Source organism: Phyllobates terribilis, unplaced genomic scaffold (assembly GCF_046119375.1).
Source record: "Phyllobates terribilis strain yellow unplaced genomic scaffold, ASM4611937v1 Scaffold_3__8_contigs__length_932513732, whole genome shotgun sequence".
Lineage (NCBI taxonomy): Eukaryota > Metazoa > Chordata > Amphibia > Anura > Dendrobatidae > Phyllobates > Phyllobates terribilis.
Window position 1 is genome coordinate 14,915,192 of NW_027362763.1, and position 23,213 is coordinate 14,938,404.

Sequence of the window (23,213 nt, forward strand, 5' to 3'; positions counted from 1 at the left end):
CTCTCTGCTGTGTGCTGTATATACCTCCTCTCTGCTGTATATACCTCCTCTCTGCTGTGTGCTGTATACACCTCCTCTCTGCTGTGTGCTGTATATACCTCCTCTCTGCTGTGTGCTGTATATTCCTCCTCTCTGCTGTGTGCTGTATACTCCTCCTCTCTGCTGTGTGCTGTATATTCCTCCTCTCTGCTGTGTGCTGTATACTCCTCCTCTCTGCTGTGTGCGGTATATACCTCCTCTCTGCTGTGTGCAGTATATACCTCCTCTCTGCTGTGTGCTGTATATACCTCCTCTCTGCTGTGTGCAGTATATACCTCCTCTCTGCTGTGTGCTGTATACACCTCCTCTCTGCTGTGTGCTGTATACTCCTCCTCTCTGCTGTGTGCTGTATATTCCTCCTCTCTGCTGTGTGCGGTATATACCTCCTCTCTGCTGTGTGCAGTATATACCTCCTCTCTGCTGTGTGCTGTATATACCTCCTCTCTGCTGTGTGCAGTATATACCTCCTCTCTGCTGTGTGCTGTATACTCCTCCTCTCTGCTGTGTGCTGTATACTCCTCCTCTCTGCTGTGTGCTGTATATTCCTCCTCTCTGCTGTGTGCTGTATACTCCTCCTCTCTGCTGTGTGCTGTATATACCTCCTCTCTGCTGTGTGCAGTATATACCTCCTCTCTGCTGTGTGCTGTATATTCCTCCTCTCTGCTGTGTGCTGTATACTCCTCCTCTCTGCTGTGTGCTGTATATACCTCCTCTCTGCTGTGTGCGGTATATACCTCCTCTCTGCTGTGTGCTGTATACTCCTCCTCTCTGCTGTGTGCTGTATATTCCTCCTCTCTGCTGTGTGCAGTATATACCTCCTCTCTGCTGTGTGCTGTATATTCCTCCTCTCTGCTGTGTGCTGTATACTCCTCCTCTCTGCTGTGTGCTGTATATACCTCCTCTCTGCTGTGTGCGGTATATACCTCCTCTCTGCTGTGTGCGGTATATACCTCCTCTCTGCTGTGTGCTGTATACACCTCCTCTCTGCTGTGTGCTGTATATACCTCCTCTCTGCTGTGTGCTGTATATTCCTCCTCTCTGCTGTGTGCTGTATATTCCTCCTCTCTGCTGTGTGCTGTATACTCCTCCTCTCTGCTGTGTGCTGTATATACCTCCTCTCTGCTGTGTGCGGTATATACCTCCTCTCTGCTGTGTGCAGTATATACCTCCTCTCTGCTGTGTGCTGTATACACCTCCTCTCTCCTGTGTGCTGTATACTCCTCCTCTCTGCTGTGTGCTGTATACTCCTCCTCTCTGCTGTGTGCGGTATATATGGCCTCTCTGGTGTCTGTACACATTTTGGCCCCTTCTCGTCACTGTCTCGTCCACCTGTGGTCACACAGTCTGGCGCCGCCATGTTGCCGTTGCTGCTCCCGCAATCGCTGACGAGGCTCCGGTAAGATGGCGCCGCAGTGCAGACCTTGTATCTGCGCTGACGTGTCAGTGTAATTTTTGGTGGGCGTGGCTTTTTCTAACTGCTGAGTATCGGACTGCCGTATAGACGTCTTTAACGCATGCGCTCCTTCCTTTAGCTTTTTCCCACTGAGCATGCGCTTTAGGATTGCTGTGTTGTGTGCGCATGCGCAGAGCTTCTGTCAGGCGTGTGTGCGCATGCGCAGAGCTTCTGTCAGGCGTCAGATCCTGCTGCTCAGTGGACGGAGTATCGTGAAATGTAACCGGAGCGGTGAGAGGGGGCGGGGTGGTCTTGTGCTGATTCTGGGGGCGGGGAGGTCTTGTGCTCTTTTTGGGGGCGAGGTGGTCTTGTGCTGATTCTGGGGGCGGGGTTGTCTTGTGCTGAATCTGGGGGCGAGGTGGTTCGGTGCTGATACTGGGGGCAGGGTGGACCGGTGCTGATACTGGGGGCAGGGTGGACCGGTGCTGATACTGGGGGCAGGGTGGTCCGGTGCTGATACTGGGGGCAGGGTGGGCTGGTGCTGATACTGAGGGCGGCAATGCTCAGTGTGGCATAGTGCTTTCTTCTGCCCGCCATCTTGTTGCGATTCTGATGTATTATTCTCCCATATGTAATTAGCACTGCCCCTCATCCTGTCCCGGGCCGTCCCCCCTCGTCCTGCCCGGGGACGTTGGCGCCGTCCCCCCTCGTCCTGCCCGGGGACGTTGGCGCCGTCCCCCCTCGTCCTGCCCCGGGACGTTGGCGCCGTCCCCCCTCGTCCTGCCCCGGGACGTTGGCGCCGTCCCCCCTCGTCCTGCCCCGGGACGTTGGCGCCGTCCCCCCTCGTCCTGCCCCGGGACGTTGGCGCCGTCCCCCCTCGTCCTGCCCCGTGACGTTGGCGCCGTCCCCCCTCGTCCTGCCCCGGGACGTTGGCGCCGTCCCCCCTCGTCATGCCCGGGGACGTTGGCGCCGTCCCCCCTCGTCCTGCCCGGGGACGTTGGCGCCGTCCCCCCTCGTCCTGCCCCGGGACGTAGGCGCCATCCCCCCTCGTCCTGCCCCGGGACGTTGGCGCCGTCCCCCCTCGTCCTGCCCCGGGACGTTGGCGCCGTCCACCCTCGTCCTGCCCCGGGACGTTGGCGCCGTCCCCCCTCGTCCTGCCCGGGGACGTTGGCGCCGTCCTGCCCCGGGACGTTGGCGCCGTCCCCCCTCGTCCTGCCCCGGGACGTTGGCGCCGTCCCCCCTCGTCCTGCCCCGGGACGTTGGCGCCGTCCCCCCTTGTCCTGTCCCGGGACGTTGTCGCCTTCCTGCCCCCTGCTGTTGGCTCCGCCCCTCCTCGTCCTGCCCCCTGCCGTTGGCTCCGCCCCTCCTCGTCCTGCCCCGGGCCGTTGGTGCCGTCCGCCAACTTGTTGCAGTTCCAGCTTACTATTCCCAATATGTCGTCATCGCCGTCCGCCATCTTGGCGTTGCTCACCTCGCGTTCTTGTGTTTTCCAGGCGGAGATCTCTGTGAAGATGGGGAGACGTCGGCACCCCGATCTGTACCGTGCGCCCTTCCCCCTCTACACCGTGCGCTTCCACCGAAACACGGGGACAGTGGTGACCGGTGGTGGGGGAGGAGCCTCTAAGACTGGCATCAAGAATGCTCTGGTAAGTGCCCACTCCTAGCGCAGTGAAGCTCCGCCCGTAACCCACTGAGCCCCGCCATCTCTGTACTGACCTCACCGTTCTCCTACCAGCACTTCCTGCGCCTGGAGCGGATCTCCGGCCGGCTCTGCGCCTCGCTGCTCCACGCACACGACACCGACACCAGGGCCACCATGAACCTGGCGGTCACAGGAGACACGCTGGCGGCAGGACAGGACGCATCCTGCCACATCATCCAGTACCAGCAGCGGGAGAAGGACGGAAGCAACGACGAGACAGGTGAGTGAGCACTCACCCCCCAGTGCTGACCCCCAGGAGAGCGAGCGTTCACCCTCTCCAGGGCTGATTCTCCCCCTCCCAGAGAGCGAGCGCTCAACCTCCCCGGGGCTGATTCTCCCCCCCTCCCTCCCGGAGAGCGAGCGTTCACCCTCCCCGGGGCTGACCCTTCCCCCGGGAGAGCGAGCGTTCATCCTCCCCGGGGCTGACCCTTCCCCCGGGAGAGCGAGCGTTCACCCTCCCCGGGGCTGACCCTTCCCCCGGGAGAGCGAGCGTTCACCCTCCCCGGGGCTGACCCTTCCCCCGGGAGAGCGAGCGTTCACCCTCCCCGGGGCTGACCCTTCCCCCGGGAGAGCGAGCGTTCACCCTCCCCGGGGCTGACCCTTCCCCCGGGAGAGCGAGCGTTCACCCTCCCCGGGGCTGACCCTTCCCCCGGGAGAGCGAGCGTTCACCCTCCCCGGGGCTGACCCTTCCCCCGGGAGAGCGAGCGTTCACCCTCCCCGGGGCTGACCCTTCCCCCGGGAGAGCGAGCGTTCACCCTCCCCGGGGCTGACCCTTCCCCCGGGAGAGCGAGCGTTCACCCTCCCCGGGGCTGACCCTTCCCCCGGGAGAGCGAGCGTTCACCCTCCCCGGGGCTGACCCTTCCCCCGGGAGAGCGAGCGTTCACCCTCCCCGGGGCTGACCCTTCCCTCGGGAGAGCGAGCGTTCACCCTCCCCGGGGCTGACCCTTCCCCCGGGAGAGCGAGCGTTCACCCTCCCCGAGGCTGATTCTCTCCCCCCCCCCCCTCCCTCCTGGAGAGCAAGCGTTCACCCTCCACGGGGCTGATTCTTCACCCCCTCCCTGAGAGCGAGTGTTCACCTTCCCCGGGGCTGATCCCCCCCCCCCCCCCCCCTCCATCCCGGAGAGCGAGCGTTCACCTTCCCCGGGGCTGATTCTCCCCCCTCCATCCCGGAGAGCGAGCGTTCACCCTCCCCGGGGCTGATTCTTTACCTGCTCCCTCCCGGAGAGCGAGCCTTCACCCTCCCCGAGTTTGATTCTTTACCCCCTCCCTCCCGGAGAGCGAGCGTTCACCCTCCCCGGGGCTGATTTCCCCTCCCCCCTCCATCCCTGAGAGCGAGCGTTCACCTTCCCCGGGGCTGATTCTTTACCCCCTCTCTCCCGGAGAGCGAGCGTTCACCCTCCCCGGGGCTGATTCTGTACCCCCTCCCGGAGAGCGAGCTTTCACCCTCCCCGGGGCTGATTCTTTACCCCCACCCGGAGAGCGAGCGTTCACCCTCCCCGGGGCTGATTCTTTAACTGCTCCCTCCCGGAGAGCGAGCGTTCACCCTCCCCGGGGCTGATTCTTTACCTGCTCCCTCCCGGAGAGCGAGCGTTCACCCTCCCCGGGGCTGATTCTTTACCCCCTCCCGGATAGCGAGCGTTCACCCTCCCTGGGGCTGATTCTTTACCCCCTCCTGGAGAGCGAGCGTTCACCTTTCCCGGGGCTGATTCTGTACCCCCCCCCCTTCCCTCCCGGAGAGCGAGCGTTCACCCTCCCCGGGGCTGATTCTCTCACCCTCCCCGGGGCTGATTCTTTACCCCCCTCCCCTCCCGGAGAGCGAGCGTTCAGCCTCCCCGGGGCTGATTCTCCCCCTCCCCCTCCCGGAGAGCGAGCGTTCACCCTCCCCGGGGCTGATTCTTTCCCCCCCTCCCGGAGAGCGAGCGTTCACCCTCCCCGGGGCTGATTCTTTACCCTCCTGGAGAGCGAGCGTTCACCCTCCCCGGGGCTGATTCTCTCCCCCTTCCCGGAGAGCGAGCGTTCACCCTCCTCGGGGCTGATTCTCCCCCCCTCCCTCCCGGAGAGCGAGCGTACACACTCCTCGGGGCTGATTCTTTCCCTCCCGGAGAGCGAGCGTTCACCCTCCCCGGGGCTGATTCTTCCCCCCCCCCCCCTCCTCCCGGAGAGCGAGCGTTCACCCTCCCCGGGGCTGATTCTCCCCATCCCCTCCCCGGGTCTGACCCTTCCTCCAGGAGAGAGAGCGCTCACCCTCCCCGGGGCTGACCCTTCCCCCGGGAGAGCGAGCGCTCACCCTCCCCGGGGCTGACCCTTCCCCCGGGAGAGCGAGCGTTCACCCTCCCCGGGGCTGACCCTTCCCCCGGGAGAGCGAGCGCTCACCCTCCCCGGGGCTGACCCTTCCCCCGGGAGAGCGAGCGTTCACCCTCCCCGGGGCTGACCCTTCCCCCGGGAGAGCGAGCGTTCACCCTCCCCGGGGCTGACCCTTCCCCCGGGAGAGCGAGCGTTCACCCTCCCCGGGGCTGACCCTTCCCCCGGGGCTGACCCTTCCCCCGGGAGAGCGAGCGTTCACCCTCCCCGGGGCTGACCCTTCCCCCGGGAGAGCGAGCGTTCACCCTCCCCGGGGCTGACCCTTCCCCCGGGAGAGCGAGCGTTCACCCTCCCCGGGGCTGACCCTTCCCCCGGGAGAGCGAGCGTTCACCCTCCCCGGGGCTGACCCTTTCCCCGGGAGAGCGAGCGTTCACCCTCCCCGGGGCTGATTCTTTACCCCCTCCCTGAGAGCGAGTGTTCACCTTCCCCGGGGCTGATTCCCCCCCCCCCCTCCATCCCGGAGAGCGAGCGTTCACCTTCCCCGGGTCTGATTCTCCCCCCTCCATCCCGGAGAGCGAGCGTTCACCCTCCCCGGGGCTGATTCCCCCCCCCCCCTTTCCATCCCGGAGAGCGAGCGTTCACCCTCCCCGGGGCTGATTCTTTACCTGCTCCCTCCCGGAGAGCGAGCCTTCACCCTCCCCGAGGTTGATTCTTTACCCCCTCCCTCCCGGAGAGCGAGCGTTCACCCTCCCCGGGGCTGATTCCCCCCTCACCCCCCTCCCTCCCGGAGAGCGAGCGTTCACCCTCCCCGGGGCTGATTTCCCCCCCCCCCTCCATCCCAGAGAGCGAGCATTCACCCTCCCCGGGGCTGATTCTTTACCCCCTCCCTACCGGAGAGCGAGCGTTCAGCCTCCCCGGGGCTGATTCCTCTCCCCCTTCCCGGAGAGCGAGCGTTCACCCTCCCCGGGGCTGATCCCGCCCCCCCCCCTCCCTCCCGGAGAGCGAGCGTTCACCCTCCCCGGGGCTGATTCTTTACCACCTCCCGGAGAGCTAGCGTTCACCCTCCCCGGGGCTGATTCTCACCCCCATCCCCTCCCCGGGACTGACCCTTTCCCCGGGAGAGCGAGCTTTCACCCTCCTCGGGGCTGACCCTTCCCCCGGGAGAGCGAGCGTTCACCCTCCCCGGGGCTGACCCTTCCTCCGGGAGAGCAAGCGTTCACCCTCCCCGGGGCTGACCCTTCCTCCGGGAGAGCGAGCGTTCACCCTCCCCGGGGCTGACCCTTCCTCCGGGAGAGCGAGCGTTCACCCTCCCCGGGGCTGACCCTTCCTCCGGGAGAGCGAGCGTTCACCCTCCCCGGGGCTGACCCTTCCTCCGGGAGAGCGAGCGTTCACCCTCCCCGGGGCTGATTCTTCCCCCCACTCCCTCCCAGAGAGCGAGCGTTCACCCTCCCCGGGGCTGATTCTTTCCCTTCTCCCTCCCGGAGAGCGAGCGTTCACCCTCCCCGGGGCTGATTCCCCCCCTCCCTCCCGGAGAGCGAGCGTTCACCCTCCCCGGGGCTGATTCTTTACCCCCTCCCTCCTGGAGAGCGAGCGTTCACCCTCCCCGGGGCTGATCCTTTTTCCCCCTCTCGGAGATCGAGCGTTCACCCTCCCCAGGGCTGATTCCCCCCCTCCCTCCCGGAGAGCGAGCGTTCACACTTCCCGGGGCTGTTTCTTTATCCCCTCCCTCCCGGAGATCGAGCGTTCACCCTCCCCAGGGCTGATACTTTTCCCCTCTCCCGGAAATCGTGCGTTCACCCTCCCCAGGGCTGATACTTTTCCCCTCTCCCGGAAATCGTGCGTTCACCCTCCCCAGGGCTGATACTTTTCCCCCCTCCCGGAGATCGAGCGTTCACCCTCCCCAGGGCTGATACTTTTCCCCCCTCCCGGAGATCGAGCGTTCACCCTCCCCAGGGCTGATACTTTTCCCCCCTCCCGGAGATCGAGCGTTCACCCTCCCCAGGGCTGATACTTTTCCCCCCTCCCGGAGATCGAGCGTTCACCCTCCCCAGGGCTGATACTTTTCCCCCCTCCCGGAGATCGAGCGTTCACCCTCCCCAGGGCTGATACTTTTCCCCCCTCCCGGAGATCGAGCGTTCCTGTTTCACACGCGCTCTCCAGACTACCACTGATCTCCAGGCACTTGCATCCAGTAGCCATTCCCCGCGGTGCTGGTGGTTCCGGTATAGTTTGGACTAATGAGTTTTTTGGTCTCAGGGATCAATGATCGGGGATCAAGGAAGAGGAAACCTTCTAAGAGTCACTCGGAGGCCTCAGGGGGCGGCATAAAGGATGAGACTCCTGAGATCTCCCTGCACCCTGTGACAGTGGTACAGACAGACTTCAGTCCTGACACTCTACAAAAGGCAGTGTGCTTTAATGTGGACTCTACCAAGCTGCTGACGGGGGGAGCCGACGGATTTGTGCGTGTGTGGGAGGTAGGTACTCCATCCTGGGGGGGGCATGTGAATAGTGCAGATCCAATGGTAGATAATGTAGGTGGAGTGGTACTTAGTGAGAGATCTGGAGGCTGAACCTAACGGAGCACAGCCAGAGAGTCCCCAGAGCCTAGAAGATGTGTGACCAGAAACCAAGGGAAAATGCCTCCACCGTCAGGAGTGAGCGCTCCATCTGTACAGTCCCAGGGCGCTGCTGAGCTCCACCACTGTGGTCATACACTGCTCCTCCACCGTCAGGTCATGGGGCTACAGGTTGAGTGCTCCATCTGTACAGTCCCAGAAGCCGCTGAGCTCCGCCACATGCATCACACACTGCTCCTCCACCCCGGGTCATGGGGCTGCAGGTTGAGCGCTCCATCTGTACAATCCCGGATGCTGCTGAGCTCCACCACATGCATCATACACTGCTCCTCCACCGTCTGGTTATGGGGCTACAGGTTGAGTGCTCCATCTGTACAGTCCCAGAAGCCGCTGAGCTCCGCCACATGCATCACACACTGCTCCTCCACCCCGGGTCATGGGGCTACAGGTTGAGCGCTCCATCTGTACAATCCCGGATGCTGCTGAGCTCCACCACATGCATCATACACTGCTCCTCCACCGTCTGGTTATGGGGCTACAGGTTGAGCGCTCCATCTGTACAGTCCCAGAAGCCGCTGAGCTCCACCACATGCGTCATACACTGCTCCTCCACCGTCGGGTCATGGGGCTACAGGGTGAGCGCTCCATCTGTACAATCCCGGATGCTGCTGAGCTCTACCACATGCTTCATACACTGCTCCTCCACCCTCGGGTTATGGGGCTACAGGGTGAGCACTCCATCTGTACAGTCCCGGAAGCTGCTGAGCTCCACCACCGTGGTCATACACTGCTCCTCCATCGTCGGGTCATGGGGCTACAGGGTGAGCGCTCCATCTGTACAGTCCCAGAAGCCGCTGAGTTCCACCACATGCGTCATACACTGCTCCTCCAACGTCGGGTCATGGGGCTACAGGGTGAGCACTCCATCTGTACAGTCCCGGAAGTTGCTGAGCTCCACCACCGTGGTCATACACTGTTTTTCCACCGTCGGGTCATGGGGCTACAGGGTGAGCGCTCCATCTGTACAGTCCCGGAAGCTGCTGAGCTCCACCACCGTGGTCACACACTGTTTTTCCACCGTCGGGTCATGGGGCTACAGGGTGAGCGCTCCATCTGTACAATCCCGGATGCTGCTGAGCTCCACCACATGCGTCATACACTGCTCCTCCATCCCAGGTCATGGGGCTACAGGGTGAGCGCTCAATCTGTACAGTCCCGGAAGCTGCTGAGCTCCACCACTGTGGTCATACACTGCTCCTCCACCCCTGGTCATGGGGCTGCAGACTGGGCACTCCATCTGTACTCTCCTTGGCAGCTGCGGAGCTCCACCATTGTGGTCATACACTGGTCCTCAACCTTTCTGGCACTGATGTCAGCAGACGGGGCTCTTTTCTCGGTTGGTTCCTGGTAGTGATATCAGGGGGCCAAGGCTCTTCTCTTGGTTGTGGCTAGTTCCTGGCAGTGATATCTTTTCTCGGTTCGTTCCCGGCAGTGATGTCACTAGTGGATGGCGCTCTTCTCTCACTTGTAGGAGGTTCCTGTCAGTGATATCATAGGACAGAGGGCAGATCTCCTTTCTTGGTTGACGTCGGTTCCTGGCAGTGATGTCACCGAACAGGGGACGGGGCTCTTCTGTTGATTGTGGGATGTTCCTGGCAGTGATGTCACCGTGTAGAGGTCGGGGCTCTTCTCTTGGTTGTGGGAGGTTCCTGGCAGTGATGTTATCGGGCAGGGCACGGGGCTCTTCTCTTGGTTGTGGGATGTTCCTGGCAGTGATGTCACCGTGTAGAGGTCCGGCTCTTCTCTTGGTTGTGGGAGGTTCCTGGCAGTGATGTTATCGGGCAGGGTGCGGGGCTCTTCTCTTGGGTGTGGGAGGTTCCTGGCAGTGATGTTATCGGGCAGGGCGCGGGGCTCTTCTCTTGGTTGTGGGAGGTTCCTAGCAGTGATGTTATCGGGCAGGGCGCGGGGCTCTTCTCTTGGTTGTGGGAGGTTCCTGGCAGTGATGTCACCGTGTAGAGGTCCAGGCTCTTCACTTGGTTGTGGGAGGTTCCTGGCAGTGATGTCACCGTGTAGAGGTCTGGGCTCTTCTCTTGGTTGTGGGAGGTTCCTTGCAGTGATGTTATCGGGCAGGGCGCGGGGCTCTTCTCTTAGTTGTGGGAGGTTCCTGGCAGTGATGTCACCGTGTAGAGGTCCAGGCTCTTCACTTGGTTGTGGGAGGTTCCTGGCAGTGATGTCACCGTGTAGAGGTCTGGGCTCTTCTCTTGGTTGTGGGAGGTTCCTGGCAGTGATGTTATCGGGCAGGGCGTGGGGCTCTTCTCTTGGTTGTGGGAGGTTCCTGGCAGTGATGTTATCGGGCAGGGCGTGGGGCTCTTCTCTTGGTTGTGGGAGGTTCCTGGCAGTGATGTTATCGGGCAGGGCGCGGGGCTCTTCTCTTGGTTGTGGGAGGTTCCTGGCAGTGATGTTATCGGGCAGGGCGTGGGGCTCTTCTCTTGGTTGTGGGAGGTTCCTGGCAGTGATGTTATCGGGCAGGGCGCGGGGCTCTTCTCTTGGTTGTGGGAGGTTCCTGGCAGTGATGTTATCGGGCAGGGCGCGGGGCTCTTCTCTTAGTTGTGGGAGGTTCCTGGCAGTGATGTTATCGGGCAGGGCGTGGGGCTCTTCTCTTGGTTGTGGGAGGTTCCTGGCAGTGATGTTATCGGGCAGGGCGCGGGGCTCTTCTCATGGTTGTGGGAGGTGCCTGGCAGTGATGTTATCGGGCAGGGCGCGGGGCTCTTCTCTTGGTTGTGGGAGGTTCCTGGCAGTGATGTCACCGTGTAGAGGTCCAGGCTCTTCACTTGGTTGTGGGAGGTTCCTGGCAGTGATGTTATCGGGCAGGGTGCGGGGCTCTTCTCTTGGTTGTGGGAGGTTCCTGGCAGTGATGTTATCGGGCAGGGCACGGGGCTCTTCTCTTGGTTGTGGGATGTTCCTGGCAGTGATGTCACCGTGTAGAGGTCCGGCTCTTCTCTTGGTTGTGGGAGGTTCCTGGCAGTGATGTTATCGGGCAGGGTGCGGGGCTCTTCTCTTGGTTGTGGGAGGTTCCTGGCAGTGATGTTATCGAGCAGGGCGCGGGGCTCTTCTCTTGGTTGTGGGAGGTTCCTGGCAGTGATGTTATCGGGCAGGGTGCGGGGCTCTTCTCTTGGTTGTGGGAGGTTCCTGGCAGTGATGTCACCGTGTAGAGGTCCAGGCTCTTCACTTGGTTGTGGGAGGTTCCTGGCAGTGATGTTATCGGGCAGGGTGCGGGGCTCTTCTCTTGGTTGTGGGAGGTTCCTGGCAGTGATGTTATCGGGCAGGGCGCGGGCCTCTTCTCTTGGTTGTGGGAGGTTCCTGGCAGTGATGTTATCGGGCAGGGCGTGGGGCTCTTCTCTTGGTTGTGGGAGGTTCCTGGCAGTGATGTTATCGGGCAGGGCGCGGGGCTCTTCTCTTAGTTGTGGGAGGTTCCTGGCAGTGATGTCACCGTGTAGAGGTCGGGGCTCTTCTCTTGGTTGTGGGAGGTTCCTGGCAGTGATGTTATCGGGCAGGGCGTGGGGCTCTTCTCTTGGTTGTGGGAGGTTCCTGGCAGTGATGTTATCGGGCAGGGCGTGGGGCTCTTCTCTTGGTTGTGGGAGGTTCCTGGCAGTGATGTTATCGGGCAGGGCGCGGGGCTCTTCTCTTGGTTGTGGGAGGTTCCTGGCAGTGATGTTATCGGGCAGGGCGTGGGGCTCTTCTCTTGGTTGTGGGAGGTTCCTGGCAGTGATGTTATCGGGCAGGGTGCTGAGCTCTTCTCTTGGTTGTGGGAGGTTCCTGGCAGTGATGTCACCGTGTAGAGGTCGGGGCTCTTCTCTTGGTTGTGGGAGGTTCCTGGCAGTGATGTTATCGGGCAGGGCGTGGGGCTCTTCTCTTGGTTGTGGGAGGTTCCTGGCAGTGATGTTATCGGGCAGGGCGTGGGGCTCTTCTCTTGGTTGTGGGAGGTTCCTGGCAGTGATGTTATCGGGCAGGGCGCGGGGCTCTTGTCTCAGTTGGTTTCTCGCTCATATTTTCTTCATCTTTTAGTTTCCAGGAATGAAAAAACTTTTTGATTTCAAAGCGCATGAAGGAGAAATCGAGGACATCGCTGTCAGCCCTGATAATAAGGTGACCTGGGTGGTGGGGGGAGGGGTGATGGGGTCATAGTATGAATTTGAGGCGAGCATAATTAAGTCTGATGGACACACAACCGTCAACTCTACAGGTGGTGACTGTCGGCCAGGATTTCCGCTGCTGTGTCTGGGAGTCCGACCAACTTCTGTCTGAGCTCAGCTGGAATGAAAATCTGCCCAATATCCCTGACAAAATGTATAAATACCGTGCCTGCAGGTGAGAAGGGGCCAGCGGGTTATGGGGAAAGGGCAGGGATTGGCGTGGAGTCAGTATATGAGGGGGTTGGTGGGAGTTGTCCTATTTATGGTGGCATCAGGCTATGGGGGTGGGTTGTGGTTAAGGACGGTCCTTTTCATGGTGGAATCAGGATATGAGGGTATGGGTTGGAGGTGATCCTATTCTGCGTGGAGTCTGTATATTAGGGGTTGTGGTTGGGAGTGGTCCTCTTCAGGGTTGAGTCAGTATATGAGGGAGTGGGTGGTTGTTGGGGGTGGTCCTATTTAGGGTGGAGTCAGGATTTGGGGGTGGGCTGTGGTTGTGGGTGGTCCTCTTCTGGGTTGAGTATATGAGGAGTAGATTGTGTTTGGGGGTGGAGTTCTATCTTCTGGGTGGAGTCAGTATACTGAGGAGTGGCTATACATCTCTGTGAAGAATGGCACCAGAGAGACCCCACAGAATCCCACCTCTGCCACCATTTGTGAAGGATCCGCACCTCGCCACCCGCCTGACGTCACAATTACATCAGACAGATCACGTGATACGGATCAGCCCTTTGCACCAACGTGACATTCTGGACCTCTCGGGGACACTTAAGGTCAAATTAGTACAGTGCTACACAGACAACCCCTGTCCAAACGGGTACAGGAAGGTACTAGGAGTGAGAAGAGGTGGCCCACTCAGTCACTGACGTGGCACCACACTCGCTCACACCCCTGAGAGGCCCCTTCACTAGCCCCAGTGAAGCAGAACCTTGTGGGCCTGATAGAGCTGCCACCAGTTCCTATTAAATATAATTCCCGCTATGACCGGGGAATTATATCGGACCAGGAACCAACCCCGGTAGCGTGTTCGTTGGATGGAACACTGGACGTGAGGATTCGTGGATCAAGATAAAAGTGCATCCCAAGGTCAAATTATATATTTAATCGCCTTAAGGGACCACTAGACAATACACTATATACATAAGGGATATACATACATAATGGTCCGGGATGCAAACACAATAGTAGTGGTACAAAAGACCTAAGCAGTTATTAAGAGTCAGTTACCAGTTAGATGGAAGTCCTGGCTTGCGGGGGAGGGGCTGCCACATGGGAGGCTTGTGGTTCCCTCTCTCTTTTCTGTGCCTTCCCTCACACGATGTATTGTCGCGACCTCCCAGAGAAAAAGGACCATGGGCCATAGCTACTGGAGCTCTTAACCTCTCTGGGTCACTCCCCCTTCTGCCCGCTGGGCTGGACCTAAGTCTCCACCCCTGACCTCTTCCAGCTATAAGCTCCAAAAGCTAAAATGGGCTGTACTTCTTTAATGGACGGTCCTAGGGAGCCGATTCTGGTGTCATCGGATCCAGCCGGGCCCCTGCTACGCTTGGAGACCAAACACAGTGACCCTAGTTTTTTTTTCGAAAGGCTGTGCAGTGTATCTCCCCATCCCTACGCGCTAGTCTGTGCTGGAAGCCGGATGACATTCCTCATGTTCTTGTGATTCCAAAAATCTATTTGGTGTATCGCTGGGATGTATCGCATTCCCATAACTCGTTATTGAATTATAATTATCTGACACAAAGGGAATGCTGCCTGGCTTGGGTCCACAGGGGGTCTTCCTGTAGCAGCTCCTTGTCTGAGAGCTGCTATGAGACATTTGTCACTCACTGTCTCTCTGCCCCCTCCTTTTTTCTTAGCTGAAGCAGTGTCCGGTTACCTTTGTACACTGTAGACCATTATAATCCCCTGCCAAACAGGATACACTGATATTCTTCACAATCTCCAGGTTTGGGAAGGTCCTGGACCAGAAGAAAAGTCTCCGTTTCTACACAGTGCAGATCCCTCACAAAAGAGAACGCCGCCCTCCGCCGTGTTACATCACCAAGTGGGATGGACAGAGCTTCCTGCCACTCCTCACCGAGCCGTGTGGTAATGAGGTCATCTCCTGCCTGGCAGTAAGGCAAGGACGCTGCTTACTCAGGGTTCACATCTCCGCTTTCTGTTATTAATAACTCCACCCACATTATGGGGCTTCTGGTTTGTTTTTTCTTGGCTTATCCCCAACATGTCTTCTTGCTGATGACTCCTCCCTGCACGTCTTCTCTCTTCTTGCTTATGACTCCTCCCTGCACGTCTTCTCTCTTCTTGCCGATGACTCCTCCCCCACACGTCTTCTCTCTTCTTGCCGATGACTCCTCCCCCGCACGTCTTCTCTCTTCCTGCTGCTGACTCCTCCCCCGCACGTCTTCTCTCTTCTTGCCGATGACTCCTCCCCCACACGTCTTCTCTCTTCTTGCCGATGACTCCTCCCCCGCACGTCTTCTCTCTTCTTGCTGATGACTCCTCCCCCGCACGTCTTCTCTCTTCCTGGTGACTCCTCCCCCGCACGTCTTCTCTCTTCCTGGTGACTCCTCCCCCGCACGTCTTCTCTCTTCCTGCTGGTGACTCCTCCCCCGCACGTCTTCTCTCTTCCTGCTGATGACTCCTCCCCCGCACGTCTTCTCTCTTCCTGCTGATGACTCCTCCCCCGCATTTCTTCTCTCTTCCTGCTGACGACTCCTCCCCCGCATTTCTTCTCTCTTCCTGCTGACGACTCCTCCCCCGCATTTCTTCTCTCTTCCTGCTGACGACTCCTCCCCCGCACGTCTTCTCTCTTCCTGCTGACGACTCCTCCCCCGCACGTCTTCTCTTTTCCTGCTGATGACTCCTCCCCCGCACGTCTTCTCTCTTCTTGCCGATGACTCCTCCCCCGCTCGTCTTCTCTCTTCTTGCCGATGACTCCTCCCCTGCATGTCTTCTCTCTTCTTGCCGATGACTCCTCCCCTGCGCGTCTTCTCTTCTTGCCGATGACTCCTCCCCCGCACGTCTTCTCTCTTCTTGCCGATGACTCCTCCCCCGCACGTCTTCTCTCTTCTTGCCGATGACTCCTCCCCCCGCACGTCTTCTCTCTTCCTGCTGATGACTCCTCCCCCCGCACGTCTTCTCTCTTCCTGCTGCTGACTCCTCCCCCGCACGTCTTCTCTCTTCCTGCAGATGACTCCTCCCCCGCACGTCTTCTCTCTTCTTGCTGGTGACTCCTCCCCCTCACGTCTTCTCTCTTCCTGCTGGTGACTCCTCCCCCGCACGTCTTCTCTCTTCCTGCTGGTGACTCTTCCCCCGCACTTCTCTCTTCCTGCTGACGACTCCTCCTCCGCACGTCTTCTCTTTCTGCTGACGGCTCCTCACCCGCACGTCTTCTCTCTTCCTGCTGACGACTCCTCCGCACGTCTTCTCTTTTCCTGCTGCTGACTCCTCCCCCGCACGTCTTCTCTCTTCCTGCCGATGACTCCTCCCCTGCACGTCTTCTCTCTTCCTGCTGACGACTCCTCCCCTGCACGTCTTCTCTCTTCCTGCTGACGACTCCTCCCCTGCACGTCTTCTCTCTTCCTGCTGACGACTCCTCCCCTGCACGTCTTCTCTCTTCCTGCTGACGACTCCTCCCCTGCACGTCTTCTCTCTTCCTGCTGACGACTCCTCCCCTGCACGTCTTCTCTCTTCCTGCTGATGACTCCTCCTCCGCACGTCTTCTCTCTTCCTGCTGACTCCTCCCCCTCACGTCTTCTCTCTTCCTGCTGACGCCTCCTCCGCACGGCTTCTCTCTTCCTGCTGATGACTCCTCCCCTGCACATCTTCTCTCTTCTAGCCGATGACTCCTCCCCCGCACGTCTTCTCTTCTTGCCGATGACTCCTCCCCCGCACGTCTTCTCTCTTCCTGCTGACGACTCCCCCGCACGTCTTCTCTCTTCTTGCCGATGACTCCTCCCCCGCACGTCTTCTCTCTTCTTGCCGATGACTCCTCCCCCGCGCGTCTTCTCTTCCTGCTGACTCCTCCCCCGCGCATCTTCTCTCTTCCTGCTGACTCCGCCCCCGCACGTCTTCTCTCTTCCTGCTGACTCCTCCCCCGCACGTCTTCTCTCTTCCTGCTGACGTCTTCTCTCTTCCTGCTGATGACTCCTCCACCGCACGTCTTCTCCCTTCCTGCTGACTCCTCCTCCGCCGCACGTCTTCTCTCTTCCTGCTTACTCCTCCTCCGCCGCACGTCTTCTCTCTTCCTGCTGACTCCTCCCCCGCATTTCTTCTCTCTTCCTGCTGACGACTCCTCCTCCGCACGTCTTCTCTTCCTGCTGACGACTCCTCCCCCGCACGTCTTCTCTCTTCCTGCTGACGACTCCTCCCCCGCACGTCTTCTCTCTTCCTGCTGACGACTCATCCCCCGCACGTCTTCTCTCTTCCTGCTGACGACTCCTCCCCTGCACGTCTTCTCTCTTCCTGCTGACGACTCCTCCCCCGCACGTCTTCTCTCTTCCTGCTGACGACTCCTCCCCCGCACGTCTTCTCTCTTCCTGCTGACGACTCCTCCCCCGCACGTCTTCTCTCTTCCTGCTGACGACTCCTCCCCCGCACGTCTTCTCTCTTCCTGCTGACGACTCCTCCCCCGCACGTCTTCTCTCTTCCTGCTGACGACTCCTCCCCCGCACGTCTTCTCTCTTCCTGCTGACGACTCCTCCGCACGTCTTCTCTTTTCCTGCTGATGACTCCTCCCCCGCCCGTCTTCTCTCTTCTTGCCGATGACTCCTCCCCCGCTCGTCTTCTCTCTTCTTGCTGACGACTCCTCCCCTGCACGTCTTCTTTCTTCCTGCTGACGACTCCTCCCCTGCACGTCTTCTTTCTTCCTGCTGACTCCTCCTCCGCCGCACGTCTTCTCTCTTCTTGCTGATGACTCCTCCCCCGCACGTCTTCTCTCTTCCTGCTGACGTCTTCTCTCTTCCTGCTGATGACTCCTCCACCGCACATCTTCTCACTTCCTGCTGACGACTCCTCCGCCGCACGTCTTCTCTCTTCTTGCTGACGACTCCTCCCCTGCACGTCTTCTTTCTTCCTGCTGACGACTCCTCTCCCGCACGTCTTCTCTCTTCCTGCTGACGTCTTATCTCTTCCTGCTGATGACTCCTTCCTCGTGGATCTCCTCTGCTCCATGTTCTGATAATTCCATGTTACTTGGTTGTTACAGTGATTGCGGAACATTCCTGGGTCTGGGCTCCGTCACCGGCTCTGTCGCCATCTACATTTCTTTTTCTCTTAAGGTTTGTATGTTGCATTGGGTGGAAAGATGTTGAGGGCTCTTGTGGTGCTTTGTGGGGCTTCATGTGAAGCACTAGCACAGGGGGCGCTAGTGAGCCTACACCTCAGATTGGACTATAAATTATGATTTATGTGCCATCCATTCACGCGGCAAATTACAGATTAAACCTGTAGAGATCGGTCATGATGAGCAGAGATGGGGCTGAGCTCAGTGGAAAGATGCTTACTTCTAGGATTAAAGTGCAGTTTATTGTGTATTTATGTGGTTCTGATGATGCTTTGTCTCCTCTACCTTGTGTTTATGCATCTTTTTATGCTATCCTTTATCCTTCTTTTTATCCTCCTCCTCAAATCCCTCTGTCTTCTCTATTCTTCTCCTCTCCATTCTCTTCCGCCTTTTCCCTCCGCGCCCTTCTCTTCCGCCTTTTCCCTCCGCGCCCTTCTCTTCCGCCTTTTCCCTCCGCGCCCTTCTCTTCCGCCTTTTCCCTCCGCGCCCTTCTCTTCCGCCTTTTCCCTCCGCGCCCTTCTCTTCCGCCTTTTCCCTCCGCGCCCTTCTCTTCCGCCTTTTCCCTCCGCGCCCTTCTCTTCCGCCTTTTCCCTCCGCGCCCTTCTCTTCCGCCTTTTCCCTCCGCGCCCTTCTCTTCCGCCTTTTCCCTCCGCGCCCTTCTCTTCCGCCTTTTCCCTCCGCGCCCTTCTCTTCCGCCTTTTCCCTCCGCGCCCTTCTCTTCCGCCTTTTCCCTCCGCGCCCTTCTCTTCCGCCTTTTCCCTCCGCGCCCTTCTCTTCCGCCTTTTCCCTCCGCGCCCTTCTCTTCCGCCTTTTCCCTCCGCGCCCTTCTCTTCCGCCTTTTCCCTCCGCGCCCTTCTCTTCCGCCTTTTCCCTCTGCGCCCTTCTCTTCCGCCTTTTCCCTCCGCGCCCTTCTCTTCCGTCTGCACCCCCCTGCTTCCTTCTCTTCCGCCTTTTCCCTCCGCGCCCTTCTCTTCCGCCTTTTCCCTCCGCGCCCTTCTCTTCCGCCTGCACCCCCCTGCTTCCTTCTCGTCCGCCTGCACCCCCGCGCTTCCTTGTTTTCCTCCTGCACCCCCCTGCTTCCTTGTCTTCCTCCTACTTCCTTGTCTTCCTCCTTTACCCCCCTGCTTCCTTTTCTTCCTCCTTTACCCCCCTGCTTCCTTTTCTTCCTCCTTTACCCCCCTGCTTCCTTTTCTTCCTCCTTTACTCCCATGCTTCCTTCTCTTCCTCTTTTACCCTTCTTCCTTCTCTTCCTCCTGCAACCCCCCTTCTTCCTTCTCTTCCTCCTGCACCCCCCCTTCTTCCTCCTGCACCCCCCTTCTTCCTTCTCTTCCTCTTGCACCCCCCTTCTTCCTTCTCTTCCTCCTGCACCCCCCCTTCTTCCTTCTCTTCCTCCTGCACCCCCTTCTTCCTTCTCTTCCTCCTGCACCCCCCTGCTCCATTCTCCTCCTCCTGCACCCCCCTGCTCCATTCTCCTCCTCCTGTACCCCCATTCTCCCTTCTCCTCCTCCTCCTTTACCCACCCATGCTTCCTTCTCTTCCTCCTTTACCCCCATGCTCCCTTCTCTTCCTCCTTTACCCCCATGCTCCCTTCTCTTCCTCCTGTACCCCCTGCTCCCTTCTCTTCCTCCTGTACCCCCTGCTCCCTTCTCTTCCTCCTGTACCCCCTGCTCCCTTCTCTTCCTCCTGTACCCCCTGCTCCCTTCTCCTCATTTACCCACCCATGCTTCCTTCTCCTCCTCATTTACCCCCCATGCTTCCTTCTCTTCCTCCTGTACCCCCCATGCTTCCTTCTCTTCCTCCTGTACCCCCCATGCTTCCTTCTCTTCCTCCTGTACCCCCATGCTCCCTTCTCCTCCTCCTCCTTTATCCCCATGCTTCCTTCTCTTCCTCCTGCACCCCCCATGCTCCCTTCTCCTCCTCCTTTACCCCCCATGCTCCCTTCTCCTCCTCCTTTACCCCCCATGCTCCCTTCTCCTCCTCCTTTACCCCCCATGCTCCCTTCTCCTCCTCCTTTACCCCCCATGCTTCCTTCTCTTCCTCCTTTACCCCCCATGCTTCCTTCTCTTCCTCCTGCACCCCCCATGCTCCCTTCTCTTCCTCCTGTACCCCCCTGCTCCATTCTCTTCCTCCTGTACCCCCATGCTCCCTTCTCTTCCTCCTGTACCCCCCTGCTCCCTTCTCTTCCTCCTGTAACCCCCTGCTCCCTTCTCTTCCTCCTGTACCCCCATGCTCCCTTCTCCTCCTCCTGTACCCCCATGCTTCCTTCTCCTCCTCCTTTACCCACCCATGCTTCCTTCTCTTCCTCCTGTACCCCCATGCTCCCTTCTCTTCCTCCTGTACCCCCATGCTTCCTTCTCTTCCTCCTTTACCCCCTGCTCCCTTCTCTTCCTCCTGTACCCCCTGCTCCCTTCTCTTCCTCCTGTACCCCCTGCTCCCTTCTCTTCCTCCTGTACCCCCTGCTCCCTTCTCTTCCTCCTGTACCCCCTGCTCCCTTCTCTTCCTCCTGTACCCCCTGCTCCCTTCTCTTCCTCCTGTACCCCCTGCTCCCTTCTCCTCATTTACCCACCCATGCTTCCTTCTCCTCCTCCTTTACCCCCATGCTTCCTTCTGTTCCTCCTGTACCCCCCATGCTTCCTTCTCTTCCTCCTGTACCCCCATGCTCCCTTCTCCTCCTCCTCCTTTATCCCCATGCTTCCTTCTCTTCCTCCTGCACCCCCCATGCTTCCTCCTCCTCCTTTACCCCCCATGCTCCCTTCTCCTCCTCCTTTACCCCCCATGCTTCCTTCTCTTCCTCCTGCACCCCCCATGCTTCCTTCTCTTCCTCCTGCACCCCCCATGCTCCCTTCTCTTCCTCCTGTACCCCCTGCTCCCTTCTCTTCCTCCTGTAACCCCCTGCTCCCTTCTCTTCCTCCTGTACCCCCATGCTCCCTTCTCCTCCTCCTGTACCCCCATGCTCCCTTCTCCTCCTCCTGTACCCCCATGCTTCCTTCTCCTCCACCTTTACCCACCCATGCTCCCTTCTCTTCCTCCTGTACCCCCATGCTCCCTTCTCTTCCTCCTGTACCCCCAAGCTCCCTTCTCTTCCTCCTGTACCCCCAAGCTCCCTTCTCTTCCTCCTGTACCCCCATGCTCCCTTCTCTTCCTCCTGTACCCCCATGCTCCCTTCTCCTCCTCCTCCTGTACCCCCCATGCTTCCTTCTCTTCCTCCTGTACCCCCCATGCTTCCTTCTCTTCCTCCTGTACCCCCCTGCTCCCTTCTCTTCCTCCTGTACCCCCCTGCTCCCTTCTCTTCCTCCTGTACCCCCCTGCTCCCTTCTCTTCCTCCTGTACCCCCCTGCTCCCTTCTCTTCCTCCTGTACCCCCCTGCTCCCTTCTCTTCCTCCTGTACCCCCCTGCTCCCTTCTCTTCCTCCTGTACCCCCCTGCTCCCTTCTCTTCCTCCTGTACCCCCCTGCTCCCTTCTCTTCCTCCTGTACCCCCCTGCTCCCTTCTCTTCCTCCTGTACCCCCCTGTTCCCTTCTCCTCCTCCTTTACCCACCCATGCTCCCTCCTCCTCCTCCTTTACCCCCCCATGCTTCCTTCTCCTCCTCCTTTACCCCCCCATGCTCCCTTCTCCTCCTCCTTTACCTCCCCCATGCTCCCTTCTCCTCCTCCTTTACCCCCCATGCGCCCTTCTCCTCCTCCTTTTCCGTCCGCGCCCTTCTCTTCCTCCTGTACCTTCTGTTCCCTTCTCTTCCTCCTGTACCCCCATGCTTCCTTCTCCTCCTCCTTTACGCCCCCCATGCTTCCTTCTCCTCCTCCTTTACGCCCCCTATGCTCCCTTCTCTTCCTCCTTTACCCCCCTGCTCCCTTCTCTTCCTCCTGTACCCACCCATGCTCCCTTCTCTTCCTCCTGTACCCACCCATGCTCCCTTCTCTTCCTCCTGTACCCCCATGCTCCCTTCTCCTCCTCCTTTACCCCCCATGCTCCCTTCTCTTCCTCCTGTACCCCCATGCTCCCTTCTCTTCCTCCTGTACCCCCATGCTCCCTTCTCTTCCTCCTGTACCCCCATGCTCCCTTCTCTTCCTCCTATACCCCCATGCTCCCTTCTCTTCCTCCTGTACCCCCTGCTTCCTTCTCCTCCTCCTCCTCCTGTACCCCCCTGCTTCCTTCTCCTCCTCCTGTACCCCCCTGCTTCCTTCTCCTCCTCCTGTACCCCCCTGCTTCCTTCTCCTCCTCCTGTACCCCCCTGCTTCCTTCTCTTCCTCCTGTACCCCCCATGCTTCCTTCTCTTCCTCCTGTACCCCCATGCTCCCTTCTCCTCCTCCTCCTTTATCCCCATGCTTCCTTCTCTTCCTCCTGCACCCCCCATGCTCCCTTCTCCTCCTCCTTTACCCCCCATGCTCCCTTCTCCTCCTCCTTTACCCCCCATGCTCCCTTCTCCTCCTCCTTTACCCCCCATGCTTCCTTCTCTTCCTCCTTTACCCCCCATGCTTCCTTCTCTTCCTCCTGCACCCCCCATGCTCCCTTCTCTTCCTCCTGTACCCCCCTGCTCCATTCTCTTCCTCCTGTACCCCCATGCTCCCTTCTCTTCCTCCTGTACCCCCCTGCTCCCTTCTCTTCCTCCTGTAACCCCCTGCTCCCTTCTCTTCCTCCTGTACCCCCATGCTCCCTTCTCCTCCTCCTGTACCCCCATGCTTCCTTCTCCTCCTCCTTTACCCACCCATGCTTCCTTCTCTTCCTCCTGTACCCCCATGCTCCCTTCTCTTCCTCCTGTACCCCCATGCTCCCTTCTCTTCCTCCTGTACCCCCATGCTCCCTTCTCTTCCTCCTGTACCCCCATGCTTCCTTCTCTTCCTCCTTTACCCCCTGCTCCCTTCTCTTCCTCCTGTACCCCCTGCTCCCTTCTCTTCCTCCTGTACCCCCTGCTCCCTTCTCTTCCTCCTGTACCCCCTGCTCCCTTCTCCTCATTTACCCACCCATGCTTCCTTCTCCTCCTCCTTTACCCCCATGCTTCCTTCTCCTCCTCCTGTACCCCCCATGCTTCCTTCTCTTCCTCCTGTACCCCCATGCTCCCTTCTCCTCCTTTACCCCCCATGCTCCCTTCTCCTCCTCCTTTACCCCCCATGCTTCCTTCTCTTCCTCCTGCACCCCCCATGCTTCCTTCTCTTCCTCCTGCACCCCCCATGCTCCCTTCTCTTCCTCCTGTACCCCCCTGCTCCCTTCTCTTCCTCCTGTAACCCCCTGCTCCCTTCTCTTCCTCCTGTACCCCCATGCTCCCTTCTCCTCCTCCTGTACCCCCATGCTCCCTTCTCCTCCTCCTGTACCCCCATGCTTCCTTCTCCTCCTCCTTTACCCACCCATGCTCCCTTCTCTTCCTCCTGTACCCCCATGCTCCCTTCTCTTCCTCCTGTACCCCCAAGCTCCCTTCTCTTCCTCCTGTACCCCCATGCTCCCTTCTCTTCCTCCTGTACCCCCATGCTCCCTTCTCCTCCTCCTCCTGTACCCCCCATGCTTCCTTCTCTTCCTCCTGTACCCCCCATGCTTCCTTCTCTTCCTCCTGTACCCCCCTGCTCCCTTCTCTTCCTCCTGTACCCCCCTGCTCCCTTCTCTTCCTCCTGTACCCCCCTGCTCCCTTCTCTTCCTCCTGTACCCCCCTGCTCCCTTCTCTTCCTCCTGTACCCCCCTGCTCCCTTCTCTTCCTCCTGTACCCCCCTGCTCCCTTCTCTTCCTCCTG

General features: G+C 59.6%; 1 protein-coding gene across 2 annotated transcripts in view; it reads left to right on the top strand.

Annotated features, from left to right (window-relative positions):
* The first annotated feature begins 1,569 nt into the window (after positions 1–1,569).
* PREB (prolactin regulatory element binding) overlaps positions 1,570–23,213 on the top strand; it is a 28,550-nt gene continuing 6,906 nt past the window's right edge. Inside the window, exons 1-8 of one of the 2 annotated variants that reach the window (XM_073673676.1) lie at positions 1,570–1,723; positions 2,926–3,078; positions 3,168–3,354; positions 7,692–7,912; positions 12,080–12,160; positions 12,258–12,382; positions 14,156–14,329; positions 17,420–17,492. In XM_073673676.1, the coding sequence (XP_073529777.1) occupies positions 2,944–3,078; positions 3,168–3,354; positions 7,692–7,912; positions 12,080–12,160; positions 12,258–12,382; positions 14,156–14,329; positions 17,420–17,492 (996 nt within the window). In that variant the 5' untranslated portion in view covers positions 1,570–1,723; positions 2,926–2,943. The remainder of the gene's footprint in view (positions 1,724–2,925; positions 3,079–3,167; positions 3,355–7,691; positions 7,913–12,079; positions 12,161–12,257; positions 12,383–14,155; positions 14,330–17,419; positions 17,493–23,213) is intronic. The other variant, XM_073673677.1, reaches the window with a different exon arrangement.